The sequence below is a fragment of the Ranitomeya imitator genome, chromosome 2, assembly GCF_032444005.1.
Source record: "Ranitomeya imitator isolate aRanImi1 chromosome 2, aRanImi1.pri, whole genome shotgun sequence".
Classification (NCBI taxonomy): Eukaryota; Metazoa; Chordata; class Amphibia; order Anura; family Dendrobatidae; genus Ranitomeya; species Ranitomeya imitator.
In genome coordinates this window covers 332,546,875-332,563,761 of record NC_091283.1, presented here as the reverse complement: position 1 = coordinate 332,563,761, position 16,887 = coordinate 332,546,875, and the positions used below count along the sequence as shown (strand labels likewise).

At 44.7% G+C, this 16,887-nt stretch overlaps 1 protein-coding gene across 2 annotated transcripts in view; it reads right to left on the bottom strand.

Moving 5' to 3' along the window:
• The window catches only part of LOC138663583 (zinc finger protein 585A-like), an 84,077-nt gene that overhangs the window by 48,078 nt on the left and 19,112 nt on the right, over positions 1–16,887 (bottom strand). For both annotated transcript variants that reach the window (XM_069749836.1, XM_069749837.1), the window contains exons 2-5: positions 731–880; positions 422–601; positions 217–340; positions 36–133 (exon numbers count right to left, since the gene is read on the bottom strand). In XM_069749836.1, coding sequence (XP_069605937.1) covers positions 36–133; positions 217–340; positions 422–601; positions 731–880 — 552 coding nt within the window. The remainder of the gene's footprint in view (positions 1–35; positions 134–216; positions 341–421; positions 602–730; positions 881–16,887) is intronic.

Sequence of the window (16,887 nt, the reverse complement as noted above, 5' to 3'; positions counted from 1 at the left end):
CAGGGGAGATCTCATGACACCTTCTCTCCATCTACCTGATGATTCTGAGGAGCATTGGGATCTTCTTGTTTACAGCCCTCTGGAAGAAGAGGATGAGGACATCTCTCTGGTGTTGTCATCTTACTGGATAGATCTGGAGAAAACACATTTAGGGACTGAATTCATTCTTTACATACAGATAATTATAGGCCGTGTGTATTTAGTCCTGTCTATTACCTGGTGATGTGAGGGGCTGGGGAACCTCCATCATGATGTCCTTGTACAGATCTCTGTGTCCTTCTAAATACTCCCACTCCTCCATGGAGAAATAGACAGCAACATCCTGACACCTTATAGAAACCTGATATATACAATGATACCGTCATCCCAGATCCCTTCATAACATTACTGAATAATGTCCCAGCATTCCCAGCAGTGTCACCTCTCCAGTCAGCAGCTCAATCATCTTGTAGGTGAGTTCTAGGATCTTCTGGTCATTGATGTCCTCATGTATCAGGGGGTGAGGTGCAGGTCCAGTGATTGGGCTCAGGGGTCTTCCCCATCCCTCAGACTCAGGGTCCTGACATCGCTCACTAGAGGTCTTCTTCACTACTGTGTAATCCTGGTTATGGCGAGACACATTAATAAGCCTCACTACAGACATTTCCAGAGTCCTCACCTCTCCAGTTCTGTCCATCTGTTATTCTCATAGATAAGAATGATGTAATGTGACGTCATCAGAATCTCTCACCTCTCCAGTAAGCCGGAAGAGGATCTCTAGGGTGAGGTGTAATATCCTCTCCGCCATCTTGTCTCTGTCCATATCCATCTTTGATGGGTAGGTAAAAAAAAATATTTTATATAGAAGATCTTCCCTGAGAGGACCCGATATTGTAGAGACCTGAATGAGAAGAAGATGAGCCGATGTAACATCATAAAATCCTGTGTAATAATACAATTACTGGAGATAATAAGTGAAACATATGAGATTTATTATTTTACTGTATTTAGTTTTCTTCTTGACATCTACTAATAAAACCTATAAACCTCTCTGGCAAAAATTAAGACACCACTGCACAGTTTTCTAAAAAATCACCATCTCTACATGTCTGACAGCCATTCCATTCCAGTGTCAGTTGAATTCCAACCAAAGTACACCTCATTCTACTTAATGTGCTTATGATTAGGTGATCAAGATGCATGCCAAGACGCATGAAAGCTGTGAAATAAAAACATGGCTATTCCACCAAATATTGGTTTCTGAACTCTTCCCGAGTTAAAACAGCAGTATTGTTGTTTCTAAATGAATAAGATCTTCTTTTCTTTGCATTGAAGTCTGAAAGCACGGTTTCTTTATTATTATTGACGATTTTCCATTTGGTGCAAAAAAATTACAAAATATTTAGCTTTGAATTTCAGAGACATGTTGTCAATAGTTTATAGAATAAAACAACAATGTACAATGTACATTTTATGCAAAAATATACCTATAAGGAGAAAAATCAGAGAAACTGAAAATTTTAAAGTGGTTTCTTAATTTTTGCCAGAGCTGTATTTAGGCCACAGACAACAAGTAGTTTCTTCCTCGGAGTCGGCAGCTGAATACGTTCCTCATAGACTCATCTTCCATAACGCTAATTCTCCTCTCATTTACCGACATTGGAATCGGCATTAGCAATACTGCAGGAGATATTCATTACACGTGACAGGAGAAATAACTACTTCATGATGAGGACGACATCTTCATCTTCTACTACGGCTCTAGAAACATATTTGTCCAGAGTCGGTCACTGACTCCATCACCACCGGCCGTCTATATGCAGGTTTCCCGTCTTCCCCGCACTGTAATCTTCTATCACGTTAGATCTCAGGTCTGATTCACACACAGACGTTTGAGGCTTTTAGAAAAGCATTTTTCCTTCTACAAACACTGAGGACAGAAATTATCTGATCCCAAAGTCTCCATGTACAGTGTTTTATGGGGTTTATTTCTGACCTTAGGCTTTCCTATATTACAAGAAAAACACCAGAAAAAAAAAGCAGATATTAAAATGTTTCTAAAGAAAATTGGCTCGAACAATTCTTGTAAAAAGAAAAAAACATGGAAAAAGCAGAAGACATTTTATTTTTTCACACCATAAACATTTGTTTAAGAAAATTAACTCTTTAGGGCCCCAGAACATAGATGTACACTGCACGGACAGCAAAGGTGCGGCTGCAACAAAAACCCTGGCATTTTAACCAATTGCTGCTGTGAAAAGCAAACATGGCATCTTAGAAGGTGTGACAGTTCGGCTAAATGCCCCTCCACCCCCAAGTACTCGATAGTATGGGGCGGCGTAGTTACTACGATACTTACATGCCTAATAATGGTGTCTGTGATAAAGAAACTTGGCTCTCAACTTTTGAAGATATGAGGTAATTTTAATGCACTCAAACTGTACTACAGTATCCAGACGTTTCGGTCAAACAGTGACCTTCATCAGTGTACTAACAATGGGAATAAAGAATGCACACGAAATAAATAATGAAATCACACGTAATAGAATAAAACATATCAATAAAGAGCAGAAGAAAAAATGAGTGATCTAGTAAGTCACACGGAGAGTGGTAATCCCTCAAACATCTTAATAACAGAGTGATAAATATAAAATAATCCTCCATATTTATATCTGAAGAACACGTTATTCTGAAGAGGGAGTAGTATAGTAAAGAACCTACCCGACGGCTGTTTGGTGCGGTGTATTAATTAAGGGGAATGAGACACCGTGTGTCTTTGTATATCGGTGTAAGTGGCGGATTGATTTTGTTAGGAGTGATTATTCTGAGACACCCACCTATGATGTTATTACTGGCTTCGCAGAATTAGGTGACCGTTTGGGTTTTTTGAGAATAGGATGTGGCTTACGATATATAAGAGAGAATTAATGATGTGATCTCATTATATGTTAGGTAAGGAATATGACCACACCTCTAAGTCAGAGAGGCACTGTATGCAGTGGGGTACCCGCCGTATTTCCTATGGTAAATTGTATCTGTAATGCACAGATAGAGCGAGTGACCGATGTGGCTAATACAGAGGTATGAGTTGAGGTTGATTGCATGATCTTAAAAAAAGTGTGTCCGTACCTTTAAGTCAGAGAGGCGCTGTGTGCCATGGAGCATCCGCTGTGCTACCTGGTGTCTCATTCCCCTTAATTAATACACCGCACCAAACAGCCGTCGGGTAGGTTCTTTACTATACTACTTCCTCTTCAGAATAACGTGTTCTCCAGATATAAATATGGAGGATTATTCTATGATTATTACTCTGTTATTGAGAAGTTTCAGGTTTTGAGGGATTACCACTCTCTGTGTGACTTACAAGATCACACATCTTTTCTTACGCTCTTTATTGGTGTGTTTTATTGTATTATGTGTGATTTCATTATTTATTTCGTGTGCATTCTTTATTCCCATTGTTAGTACACTGATGAAGGTCACTGTTTGACCGAAACGTCTGGATACTGTACTACAGTTTTGACTGCATTAAAATTACAAATATAAAGCGAGAGAGGTATAAACAGGGGTGGGATTTAGCCGGTTCTCCCCGGTTCGATGGAACCGCTTGTTAAAAAAGTAGCCGATTCCCCGAACCGGGGAGATGCAGAGCCGCGATCTGGTACCACGCCTCCCAACCGTCCCGTATCCTGCTGGGGAGTCCCGATTTGAGAGTGCCCCACTGCAGAGCTGCATCCCTCCACCCCACAGAGAGCCGCACACCACATGTCTGGCTGCTGCTGCTCTGTGCGCACAGGACCTGTGATGAGGTCACAGGAGGGGAGGAGTCAGGAGTCACATGATCAGGGGTCTCCCTGTATTGCAGGACTCTGCTGTGCTTGTTGCCATGGTGCTGGATGACGGTAAGCTTATGTGTGGGGTCAGGAGGGGTTTACAGTGTGGATGTAGCAGAGCCGTGTGTGTACGAGGTGTGTATGAGGTGTACGGATCGGAGCCGTGTGTGTATGAGGTGTATGGAGCTGAGCCGTGTGTGTGCGAGGTGTACGGAGCAGAGCCGTGTGTGTATGAGGTGTACGGAGCGGAGCCGTGTGTGTATGAGGTGTATGGAGCTGAGCCGTGTGTGTGCAAGGTGTACGGAGCGGAGCCGTGTGTGTAGGAGGTGTACGGAGCTGAGCCGTGTGTGTGCGAGGTGTACGGAGCTGAGCCTTGTGTGTATGAGGTTTACGGAGCGGAGCCGTGTGTGTATGAGGTGTATGGAGCTGAGCCGTGTGTGTGCAAGGTGTACGGAGCGGAGCCGTGTGTGTACGAGGTGTACAAAGCTGCGCCGTGTGTGTAGGAGGTGTACGGAGCTGAGCCTTGTGTGTATGAGGTGTACGGAGCGGAGCCGTGTGTGTACGAGGTGTACGGAGCGGAGCCGTGTGTGTATGAGGTGTACGGAGCGGAGCCGTGTGTGTAGGAGGTGTACGGAGCTGAGCCTTGTGTGTATGAGGTGTACGGAGCGGAGCCGTGTGTGTACGAGGTGTACGGAGCGGAGCCGTGTGTGTACGAGGTGTACGGAGCTGAGCCGTGTGTGTATGAGGTGTATGGAGCTGAGCCGTGTGTGTGCAAGGTGTACGGAGCGGAGCCGTGTGTGTAGGAGGTGTACGGAGCTGAGCCGTGTGTGTGCGAGGTGTACGGAGCTGAGCCTTGTGTGTATGAGGTTTACGGAGCGGAGCCGTGTGTGTATGAGGTGTATGGAGCTGAGCCGTGTGTGTGCAAGGTGTACGGAGCGGAGCCGTGTGTGTACGAGGTGTACAAAGCTGCGCCGTGTGTGTAGGAGGTGTACGGAGCTGAGCCTTGTGTGTATGAGGTGTACGGAGCGGAGCCGTGTGTGTATGAGGTGTACGGAGCGGAGCCGTGTGTGTAGGAGGTGTACGGAGCTGAGCCTTGTGTGTATGAGGTGTACGGAGCGGAGCCGTGTGTGTACGAGGTGTACGGAGCGGAGCCGTGTGTGTACGAGGTGTACGGAGCTGAGCCGTGTGTGTATGAGGTGTATGGAGCTGAGCCGTGTGTGTGCAAGGTGTACGGAGCGGAGCCGTGTGTGTAGGAGGTGTACGGAGCTGAGCCGTGTGTGTGCGAGGTGTACGGAGCTGAGCCTTGTGTGTATGAGGTTTACGGAGCGGAGCCGTGTGTGTATGAGGTGTATGGAGCTGAGCCGTGTGTGTGCAAGGTGTACGGAGCGGAGCCGTGTGTGTACGAGGTGTACAAAGCTGCGCCGTGTGTGTAGGAGGTGTACGGAGCTGAGCCTTGTGTGTATGAGGTGTACGGAGCGGAGCCGTGTGTGTACGAGGTGTACGGAGCGGAGCCGTGTGTGTATGAGGTGTACGGAGCGGAGCCGTGTGTGTAGGAGGTGTACGGAGCTGAGCCTTGTGTGTATGAGGTGTACGGAGCGGAGCCGTGTGTGTACGAAGTGTACGGAGCGGAGCCGTGTGTGTACGAGGTGTACGGAGCTGAGCCGTGTGTGTATGAGGTGTATGGAGCTGAGCCGTGTGTGTGCGAGGTGTACGGAGCGGAGCCATGTGTGTGCGAGGTGTACGGAGCGGAGTCGTGTGTGTACGAGGTGTACGAAGCTGGGCCGTGTGTGTGCGAGGTGTACGGAGCGGAGTCGTGTGTGTACGAGGTGTACGGAGCTGAGCCGTGTGTGTATGAGGTGTACGGAGCAGAGCCGTGTGTGTATGAGGTGTACAGAGCGGAGCCGTGTGAGTGTATGAGGTGTACAAAGCGGAGTCGTGTGTGTATGAGGTGTATGGAGAAGAGCCGTACGTGTGTATGAGGTGTACGGAGCTGAGCCGTGAGTGTATGAGGTGTACGGAGTGGAGCCGTGTGTGTGTATGAGGTGTACGAAGCGGAGCAGTGTGTGTATGAGGTGTACGGAGCAGAGCCGTGTGTGTATGAGATGTATGGAGCGGAGCTGTGTGTACGAGGTATACGGAGCAGAGCCGTATGTGTGTATGAGGTGTATGGAGCGGAGCCGTGTGTGTCCGAGGTGTACGGAGCGGAGCCGTGTAGGCAAGGTGTACAGAGCGGAGCCGCGTGTGTAGGAGTAACTATGTGTGGCCATTATACTGTACGCAATATCATGTGTGGCCATTATACAGTATTGAGCATCATGTGTGGCCATTATACAGTATTGAGCACCATGTGTGGCCATTATACAGTATTGAGCATCATGTGTGGCCATTATACAGTATTGAGCATCATGTGCGGCCATTATACAGTATTGAGCATCATGTGTGGCCGTTAGACTGTATTGACCATCATGTGTGGCCATTATACAGTATTGAGAATCATGTATGGCCATTATACAGTATTGAGCATCACATGTGGCTATTATACACTATTGAGCATCATGTGTGGCCATCTACTATATAATTGTCTAAGGGTCACTTCCGTCTGTCTGTCTGTCCTTCTGTAACGGTTATTCGTTCGCTGATTGGTCTCGGCAGCTGCCTGTCATGGCTGCCGCGACCAATCAGCGACGCGCACAGTCCGGAAGAAAATGGCCGCTCCTTACTCCCCGCATTGACTGCCCGGCGCCCGCATACACCCCTCCGCTCACCGCTCACACAGGGTTAATGCCGGCGGTAACGGACCGCGTTATGCCGCGGGTAACGCACTCCGTTACCGCTGCTATTAACCCTGTGTGACCAAGTTTTTACTATTGACGCGGCCTATGCAGCGCCAATAGTAAAAACATCTAATGTTAAAAATAATAATAAAAATAAAAAACGATTATATACTCACCTACCCCGCCTTTCCCGCTCCTCGCGATGCAACCGCCACGTTCCGTTGGCACAGATGGTCTGGCAGAAGGACCTGCCGTGACGTCACTGTCATGTGACCGCGACGTCATCACAGGCCCTGCGCGCCTGCGCGAGCAGGACCTGCCGTGACGTCACGGTCATGTGACCGCGACGTCATCACAGGCCCTGCGCGCCTGCGTGACCAGGCTGGGACCAGAAGCTGCCACCTGTACCTCGCACAGGTGACAGAACTACAAGTATGGTGAGTATGTTAGAACTACAAGGGGCCCTCGGAGAGGAAGGTGAGTATGTTTATTTTTTATTTTTTAACCTGTGACATACGTGGCTAGGCAATATACTATGTGGCTGGGCAATATACTACGTGGCTCTGTGCTGTATGCTACGTCACTGAGCAATATACTACATGACTGGGCAATATACTACATGGCTGGGCAATATACTACGTCACTGGGCAATATACTACGTTACTGGGCAATATACTACATGGCTGGGCAATATACTACATGGCTGGGCAATATACTACGTCGCTGGGCAATATACTTTGTGGCTGGGCAATATACTACGTCGCTGGGCAATATACTACGTGACTGGGCAATATACTACGTCACTGGGCAATATACTACGTGGCTGGGCAATATACTACGTGGCTGGGCAATATACTACGTGGCTGGGCAATATACTACGTGGCTGGGCAATATACTACATAGCTGGCCAATATACTACGTGGCTGGGCAATATACTACGTGGCTGGGCAATATACTACGTGGCTGGGCAATACACTACGTGGCTGCGCAATATACTACGTGTCTGGGCAATATACTACGTGACTGGCCAATATACTACGTCGCTGGGCAATATACTACGTGGCTCTGTGCTGTATACTACGTCACTGGGCAATATACTACGTAATATACTACGTGTCTGACCAATATACTACGTGGACTGTGCAATATACTACGTGAACATGCATATTCTAGAATACCCGATGCGTTAGAATCGGGCCACTATCTAGTTATACAATATTGAGCATCATGTGTGGCCATTATACAGTATTGAGAATCATGTAGGGCCATTATACGGTATGGAGCATCATGTGTGGCCATTATACAGTATGGAGCACTGTGTGGCCATTTTTTTTGTTTATAATTATTGTTTATGAAACAGTGTGATCAGCAGTGCTAAATGGGTGTGGTTGGGATGTGGATATGGGTGTGACTAGTTGTGAAATAGGTGTGGTCAGAGGCGTGGCCTAAAATTTGCCGCAGCGCACTGCGCGCACCACAAACCTTACCCCTTTCCCTTCTTCAAAAGTTGGGAGGTATGGTTTGACTGCGCCCCTACTTGTATATGTTTGAGGAAAAGGTGTGCGTAAATGGGTGTGGCTTAAAAATGGGTGTGGTTTTCCTACACACAAACACTGAACCTGATGTTAAAAATCTGAATCCCACCCCTGGGTATAAGCAAATCCCTTTTGCCGTATTTACCACAGAAAATCCTGGAAAATTAGCAAAAAACAAAAAAGTGTGGTTTTAAAACGTAACTTTTACTAGTTAGTTTATGAAAAGGAGGTCCATAACCTCCATAAAATCAATGTGAATAGTAGACCATCACACACATATATTAAATCTCAACTGGGGAATATAATTCAAATCCCAATCCTCAGTCAGAGATACATAAATATTTTCACCTCAAAAGTATTCCAATGAATTAATATAGAACCCAAAGGCCCACCTGGGGCAATCAATTTGAGTTAATACTTATCCATATTATTCACATATACCTTTCTATCAGGAGGATTTGTCTGTCACATATCATCTCATGGGCCATAAAGAAAATAAAATGGAACAATCTCACCATTTGTTGTTTCTTTCCTTTTTTCTTCATGTCATTGCAAATGGAGTCTGGCTCACAACATAATCCCTGTCAAACCCTAGTTGTGGCTGACCCTGGTACCCCAAAAGACTCCCACCCTTACAAAAACAGTCCACAGCTAGGCCTCACACTATCTAGCCCTGGACGGACCCTGTGTGCCTCCCAACGCGTTCCTTCAACAAAGGGATTCTGGCACATTAATTCTTGTCAGAAGTTCCTGGCCAACATCTCCCTTCAGTCAGGAGAAAAAGAAAGTGGCATCCATATTGGTCACCACCTCTTATAAATGGTATATATCATTAGTGAAAGAGCTTACACACCTGAAATCCATCTTCATAGGCGTAACAACATCTATACAGGGGTATAGACACTTACAGAGATTAATCCCAACTATAACTCTCAGTTAAGTTTTAAAACTGCATTAAAATTACCTCATATATTCAAAAGTTGAGTGCCAAATTTCTTTATCACAATATTTGGTTTGGGACCCTACCTGAGCACCATACCGTTAAGTGCCACGTTACAACATTGCTTAAAAATGGTCTGTGGGCCTGCAATGTATGAAGGTCTATTAGGCTGGGCCAGAGGCAGCGTCCAATAAGTTACCTTTCATCACTCCATGCAGATTAGACTAAAGTTACATGAAAGCACTGATTTTGGGGGGTTTGGGTGACTATATAATGTATTTGGGGGCCTCCTACAGATGATGTCAGGGAAGAGAAGGATCTGGCATCCTGAATTTCAGAGGCTAGTCCATTATTCTTCCTGTAGATAATCCTCCCCTAGAGGAGTCTGGAGGCGACTCTTATACAGACCACAGGAAAGCTGGAATATTTGTGTGTATGGGGGAATCGAGATAGATAGCGGTCTGTCAAATGACCATTCAGCAAACTCTTATCTCATGTGTATGGGGCCGTTAGTATTACACTGACAGGCAGTGATGATACACGGCACTACAGTAGTACAGTGCGTCACCAGAGCCATCAAAGGCTTGTATGTTGTGTGATCACAGTAATCAGAGCTGTTGAAAAAAGGTTTAAAGTGAAAAAAATCATAGTTTAGCAACCAGAAATATCCATCAGTATAGGGAAACCAGAGTCACTACACAACAACATAACAACTTTAATATACTCTATTACCCTATACACAGTGGAGTAGATAGAAATCACGGATACCACAGTAATATCTGTAATTGGGCCTCAAAAAGAAAAAAATAAAATAAAAATTTGTAATGTCACCTATGTGACCCCCATGTACTGTATTAGTAATGTCACCTACAGGTGCTTCTCACAAAATTAGAAAATCATCAAAAAGTTACCGTATATACTCGAGTATAAGCCGAGATTTTCAGCCCAAATTTTTGGGCTGAAAGTGCCCCTCTCGGCTTATACTCGAGTCAAGGTGGGTGGCAGGGTCGGCGGGTGAGGGGGAGAGGGCGCTGAGGCATACTTACCTAGTCCCAGCGATCCTGGCGCTGTCCCTGCCGTCCCACGGTCTTCGGTGCTGCAGTTCTTCCCCTCTTCAGCGGTCACGTGGGACCGCTCATTAGAAAAATGAATAGGCGGCTCCACCTCCCATAGGGGTGGAGCCGCGTATTCATTTCTCTAATCAGCGGTGCCGGTGACCGCTGATAGAGAAAGAGGCTGCGGCACCGAAGACCAGCTGTGACAGGCAGAGTGAGCGTCAGGATCGCTGGGACCAGGTAAGTATTTTATATTCACCTGTCCGCGTTCCAGCGGGCCGGGCGTCGCTCCATCTTCCCGGCGCCTCCATCTTCCCGGAATCTGCGCTCTGACTGTTCAGGTCAGAGGGCACGATGACGCATATAGTGTGCGCGGCGCCCTCTGCCTGATCAGTCAGAGCAGAGACGCCGGGAAGATGGAGGCGCCGGGACCGGACGCTGGGAGATGCAAGCAAGAGAGGTGAGTATGTGTTTTTTTTTTTTTTTATTGCAGCAGCAGCAGCGGCACAGATTTATGTGGAGCATCAATGGGACAAAATGAACGGTGCAGAGCATATATGGGGCACAGATATGGGACAATAATGAACGGTGCAGAGCACTGTATGGGGCAGAGCTATGGGACAAAATGAACGGTGCAGAGCATATATGGGGCACAGATATGGGGCAATAATGAACGGTGCCGAGCACAGTATGGGGCACAGATATGGGGCAATAATGAACGGTGCAGAGCATATATGGGGCACAGATATGGGGCAATAATGAACGGTGCAGAGCATATATGGGGCACAGCTATGGGACAAAATGAACGGTGCAGAGCACTATAATGGGGCACAGCTATGGGACAAAATGAACGGTGCAGAGCACTATATGGCACAGCTATGGGGAAATAATGATCTATTTTTATTTTTGAAATTCACCGGTAAATGCTGCATTTCCACCCTAGGCTTATACTCGAGTCAATAAGTTTTTCCTGTTTTTTTGTGGCAAAATTAGGGGGGGTCGGCTTATACTCGGGTCGGCTTATACTCGAGTATATACAGTAATTTATTGCAGTTCTTTAATACAAAAAGTGAAACTTATATTATGTAGAGTCATTACAAACAGAGTGATCTATTTCACATGTTTATTTCTGTTACTGTTGATGATTATGGCTTACAATGAAAATCCAAAATTCAATATCTCAGTAAATTAGAATAATTAACAAAAAACACCTGCAAAGACTTCCCAAACATTTAAAAAGGTCCTTTAGTCTGTTTCAGTAGGCTCCACAATCATGGGGAAGACTGCTGACTTGACGGATGTCCAGAAGGAAGTCATTGACATACTCCACAAAGAAGATAAGCCACAATAGGTCATTGCTAAAGAAGCTGGCTGTTCACAGAGTGCTGTATCCAAGCATATTAATGGAAAGTTGAGTGGAAGGAAAAAATGTGGTAGAAAAAGGGGCACAAGCTACTGAGATAACCACAGCCTTGAAAGGATTGTTAAGAATAAGCCATTCAAAAATTTGGGGAAGATTCGCAAGTAGTGGACTGCTCCCTGGAGTTATTGCTTCAAGAGCCACCACACACAGACGTATCCGAGACATGGGCTACAAGTGTCGCATTACTTGTGTCAAGCCACTCATGATCAATAGACAACGCCAGAGGCGTCTTACCTGGGCCAAGGAGAAAAAGAACTGGACTGTTGCTCAGTGGTCCAAGGTGTTCTTTTCAGATGAAAGTAAATTTTGCATTTCATTTGGAAATCAAGGTCCCAGAGTCTGGAGGAAGAGTGGAGAGGCACACAATCCAAGCTGCTTGAGGTCTAGTGTGAAGTTTCCACAATCAGTCAGTGATGGTTTGGGGAGCCATGTCATCTGCTGGTGTAGGTCCACTGTGTTTTATCAAGACAAAAGTCAGCGCAGCCATCTACCAGGAAATCTTAAAGGACTTCATGCTTCCCACTGCCGACAAGCTTTTTGAAGATGGAAATGTCATTCTCCAGTATGACTTGGCACCTGTCCACAATGCCAAAAGTACCAATACCTGGTTTAAAAACAACAGTATCACTGTGCTTGATTGGCCAGCAAACTCGCCTGACCTTAACCCAATAGAGAATCTATGGGGTATTGTCAAGAGGAAGATGAGACCCAAGACCCAACGATGCAGACAAGCTGAAGACTGCTATAAAAGCAATCTGGGCTTCCATAACACCTCAGCAGTGCCACAGGCTGATCGCCTCCATGCCACTCCGCATTGATGCTTTAATTGATGCAAAATGAGCCCCGACCAAGTATTGAGTGTATTTACTGAACATACATTTCAGTAGGCCAACATTTTCAATTTTAAAATAATTTTTGAAGCTGGTGTTATAAAGTATTCTAATTTACTGCGATAATGACTTTTGGGTTTTCATTGGCTGTTAAGCCATAATAATCAACATTAACAGAAATAAACATGTGAAATAGATCACTCCGTTTGTAATGACTATATATGAGTTTCACTTTTTGTGTTGAAGAACTGAAATACCATATTTTTAATATTATAAGATGCTCAGGATTATAAGAGGCTCCCCAAATTTTGAGGAGAAAAGGAAAAAACTTTTTTTTTTAATAAAATCGTGATCGTGATATTCGGCTCCTTGAACTTTTCAACCCTTTTCCACATATCATGCTTCAAACATAAAGATACCAAATGTAAATTTTTGGTGAAGAATCAACAAGTGGAACACAATTGTGAAGTTGAACGAAATTTATTGATTATTTTAAATTTTTGTGGAAATTCAAAAACTGAAAAGAGGGGCGTGCAATATTATTCGGCCCCTTTAACTTAATACTTTGTTGCGCCACCTTTTGCTGCGATTACAGCTGCAAGTCACTTGGGGTATGTCTCTATCAGTTTTGTATATCGAGAGACTGAAATTCTTAAAAAATATATATATATTCGCGCTGGTATACCCTAAGAATAAGATGACATTCCAATTGCCAGAATACAACTCCAAAAAAGACATTAATATTGTTTACTAAAAACGTACTACGTTCTCCCACTAAAATTGTGAACATATGCTCAGATGGAGGTCAGTACCTTAAGTAGTAAGAATGCCGGAAATATAAGTATAATATAACCATGAAAGAAAGAAAGGCCATTCAATCGCTACAGCAGAATAAAGACTTAGTATTACGTCCCGCCGACAAAGGCGGGGGCATTGTTATACTGGATCGGGAGTCATATCACGAAGAAGCCATACGTCTCCTCAGTGATCCAGTTACTTACACAAAAATGAGAAAGGATCCGACTGAGGAGTACATTGGGGATATGAAAGATTTAATTAATAAAGGTTTTAATATGGGCATTTTAAATAAACATGAGTATGATTTTATCAATAACCCCACACCAAGGATGGCTGTCTTCTACTATTTGCCGATTCTTACTACTTAAGGTACTGACCTCCATCTGAGCATATGTTCACAATTTTAGTGGGAGAACGTAGTACGTTTTTGGTAAACAATATTAATGTCTTTTTTGGAGTTGTGACTGTGCGGCAGTCATATAGTGGACTACATATTGGACTTGTGACTATTAGAACGGGTTGAGGAAAGAACCCAGGTGTATATCCGGATTGCATCGCACATGCGATTTTACTTTGTGTATTCTGGCAATTGGAATGTCATCTTATTCTTAGGGTATACCAGCGCGAATATATATATATTTTTTATAACTTTGTACTTTTTACAATCTGTGGTGATTGTTTTATTCGCTGCAGGTATTTATATACCCTATATCACCAGCGCCGCTTTCACCCTTATTTATATTAGACTGAAATTCTTGCCGATTCTTCCTGGCAAACTGCTTGAGCTCAGTGAGGTTTGATGGAGATCGTTTGTGAACAGCAGTTTTCAGCTCTTTCCACAGATTCTCGATTGGATTGAGGTCTGGGCTTTGACTTGGCCATTCTAACACCTTGATACGTTTATTTGTGAACCATTCCATTGTAGATTTTGCTTTATGTTTGGGATCATTGTCTTGTTGGAAGACAAATCTCCATCCCAGTCTCAGGTCTTTTGCAGACTCCAACAGGTTTTCTTCAAGAATGGTCCTGTATTTGGCTCCAACCATCTTCCCATCAATTTTAACCATCTTCCCTGTCCCTGCTGAAGAAAAGCAGGCCCAAACCATGATCCTGCCACTACGTTTGACAGTGGGGATGGTGTGTTCAGGGTGATGAGCTGTGTTGCCTTTACGCCAAACATATCGTTTGGCATTGTTGCCAAAAAGTTAGATTTTGGTTTCATCTGACCAGAGCACCTTCTTCCTCATGTTTGGTGTGTCTCCCAGGTGACTTGTTGCAAACTGTAAAACAACACTTTTTATGGATATCTTTGAGAAATGGCTTTCGTCTTGCCACTCTTCCATAAAGGCCATATTTGTGCAGTGTAAGACTGATTGTTGTCCTATGGACAGACTGTCCCACCTCAGCTGTAGATCTCTGCAGTTCATCCAGAGTGATCGTGGGCCTCTTGGCTGCAACTCTGATCAGTCTTCTCCTTGTTTGAGATGAAAGTTTAGAGGGACGGCCGGGTCTTGGTAGGTTTGCAGTGGTATAATACTCCTTCCATTTCAATATGATTGCTTGTACAGTGCTCCTTGGGATGTTTAAAGTTTTGCATCCAAATCCCGCTTTAAACATCTCCACAACAGTATCACAGACATGCCTCTGGTGTTCCTTGGTCTTGTTAGGGTGGTCTGCAAGTCAGACCCTCAGGGATATTGGATGGCTGCCAAATGGGTGAGGTTTCTCCGGAGAATGATGGACATGGACAGATGTGATATCTGATCAAGCCATAAGTTTATTCCAGGAAGGACATTCAGTTATATACACTTTGGAGTAGGCGTATACATCATGTTCGAGCGCAAATCAGCTGTTTATTACATAGGAGATCATTTTTAATTGATCATGTTTGTTCCTAATAAGGGCAGAACTGTAGACAGGTGATCCTTACACAAGAAGTGGACTATGGATAGACATGTAGTGTTGGAGGTCCTAAGCCCCATCTAGATTGTCCTTACCCTGTCAACAACTTTAGTCAATAGTCAGCAGAATCAGTCTAAGCAAGGTGAAACATGTGTGGACATATTCAGAGACATATGTATGAATTATGAGAATACATTAAGGTGGTCCCTGATTTCCCTATCAGTCCCCCCTTTTGAGATTAGATATGATTCTACCCCTAACCCACAGGTGCTGTCACTGGCCTAATGCCAATGTCGGACTTTCTTGTCAATTCTGCCGAATCCCCCACAGGATGGGGAGATCATATCCTATTCTCAATCATAGCATTTGCTCATAATCATCATTGCGGGGTTTCATTTGCATGTACATAGTCTTTGTAATGGACGTATCGATCAGTCTCTGGAGGAGCCCTCTAATACAAGGTATGCAGCAGCATCCGACGATCACAAGTATTGCAGAGACGACGGCGAGAGAGATGAGGAAACTGGACACCAGGTGGCTCCACTTTCCGAACCATGACTCGAGCCAATCTGTGAAGGGGTTGTCGATACCAGAGTTCTCTGCCAGCTCCTCAGACAGTGATGTAAGACCCTCCAGTGCTTTAGTGATGCTCCCATCTGGGTCTGTGTTGTTCGGGATGAAAGTACAACAGTAAGTGCCAAACATTTTACAAACACCTCCCTTTTCTGCTAGTAACATGTCTAAAGCCATTCTATTCTGCCATGTCATTAAGGAAGTAGGGCCTAATTGTTCTGCTATTCCTTTTATAGCATCTCTTGTATAATTTATAAACCTTTGTTGATTATAATATATATAATTTATCCAATCCACATTCTTATTGAGTGTAACCCACCAGAAGAAAATTGACTCAAACCCTGCTGCGATCTGGTTCCTAGCTTTGTATTCATCTGGTACACCTCTAGGAACCCCTATGCTGTCTATGTAGATCCTTGGGTCAAAGGATCCAGCAGGTGCTGATCTCTTATTTCTATGCAGAGTATCAGCATTCAGTTTACCCCTTTGTATTTCTTCTGATGAGATTATTTGAAATGGCATGAGTATCTGCGTTAGGGCACAGGTGCCAGCCCAATCTGCTGGCAATCTGGCTCTAAGTTGCATATCTCCACATATCCACCATATGTCACTTCTCGCTGCAGTCTCTCCCTGAAACCATTTAGCCTTGAAGCTCCCCGTATCATGATCTATGGGGATGGTAGTGTCACAGAACTCTGACGTTAGGTTTCCTACGAATACTGCTTTTTCCGTTCCCGTCCCTTGTCTTTGGAAACAGGTGTAATTTCCCGGATATGCAGAAACTCTAGGGGGTATCTGGTCCATTTTTACATGTGGATGCAAAGCTGAAAGAGCATAACACAGAGCATTGTCGGAGGGGTCATATTTAGCATCATACAAGGCTAAAATGCATTGCAAGTCTGTTTGGTCTGGTTCTGAGGACCTGAGAGGAATGGTCCCCAAGTGAGGTCTGGCAGTAGCATATGCAATACAGTTAGACTTGTTATGCTGCCCTGCGGTAAATCTCATCCACATGAGCCATTCATTCCTTTCAGTATAGCCTGTTTCTATGGCCACTTTCTCCTCGTAGCTCACTTCCCCAAACATGTTGAATTTTGGCCTTTCTACTGTTGTTCCTTGGGGCTCCTTTCCTTCAGTCTTAAGGTACCTTCACACATAACGATATTGTTAACGATATCGTTGCTATTTGTGACGTAGCAACGATATCGTTAATGAAATCGTTATGTGTGACAGCGACCAACGATC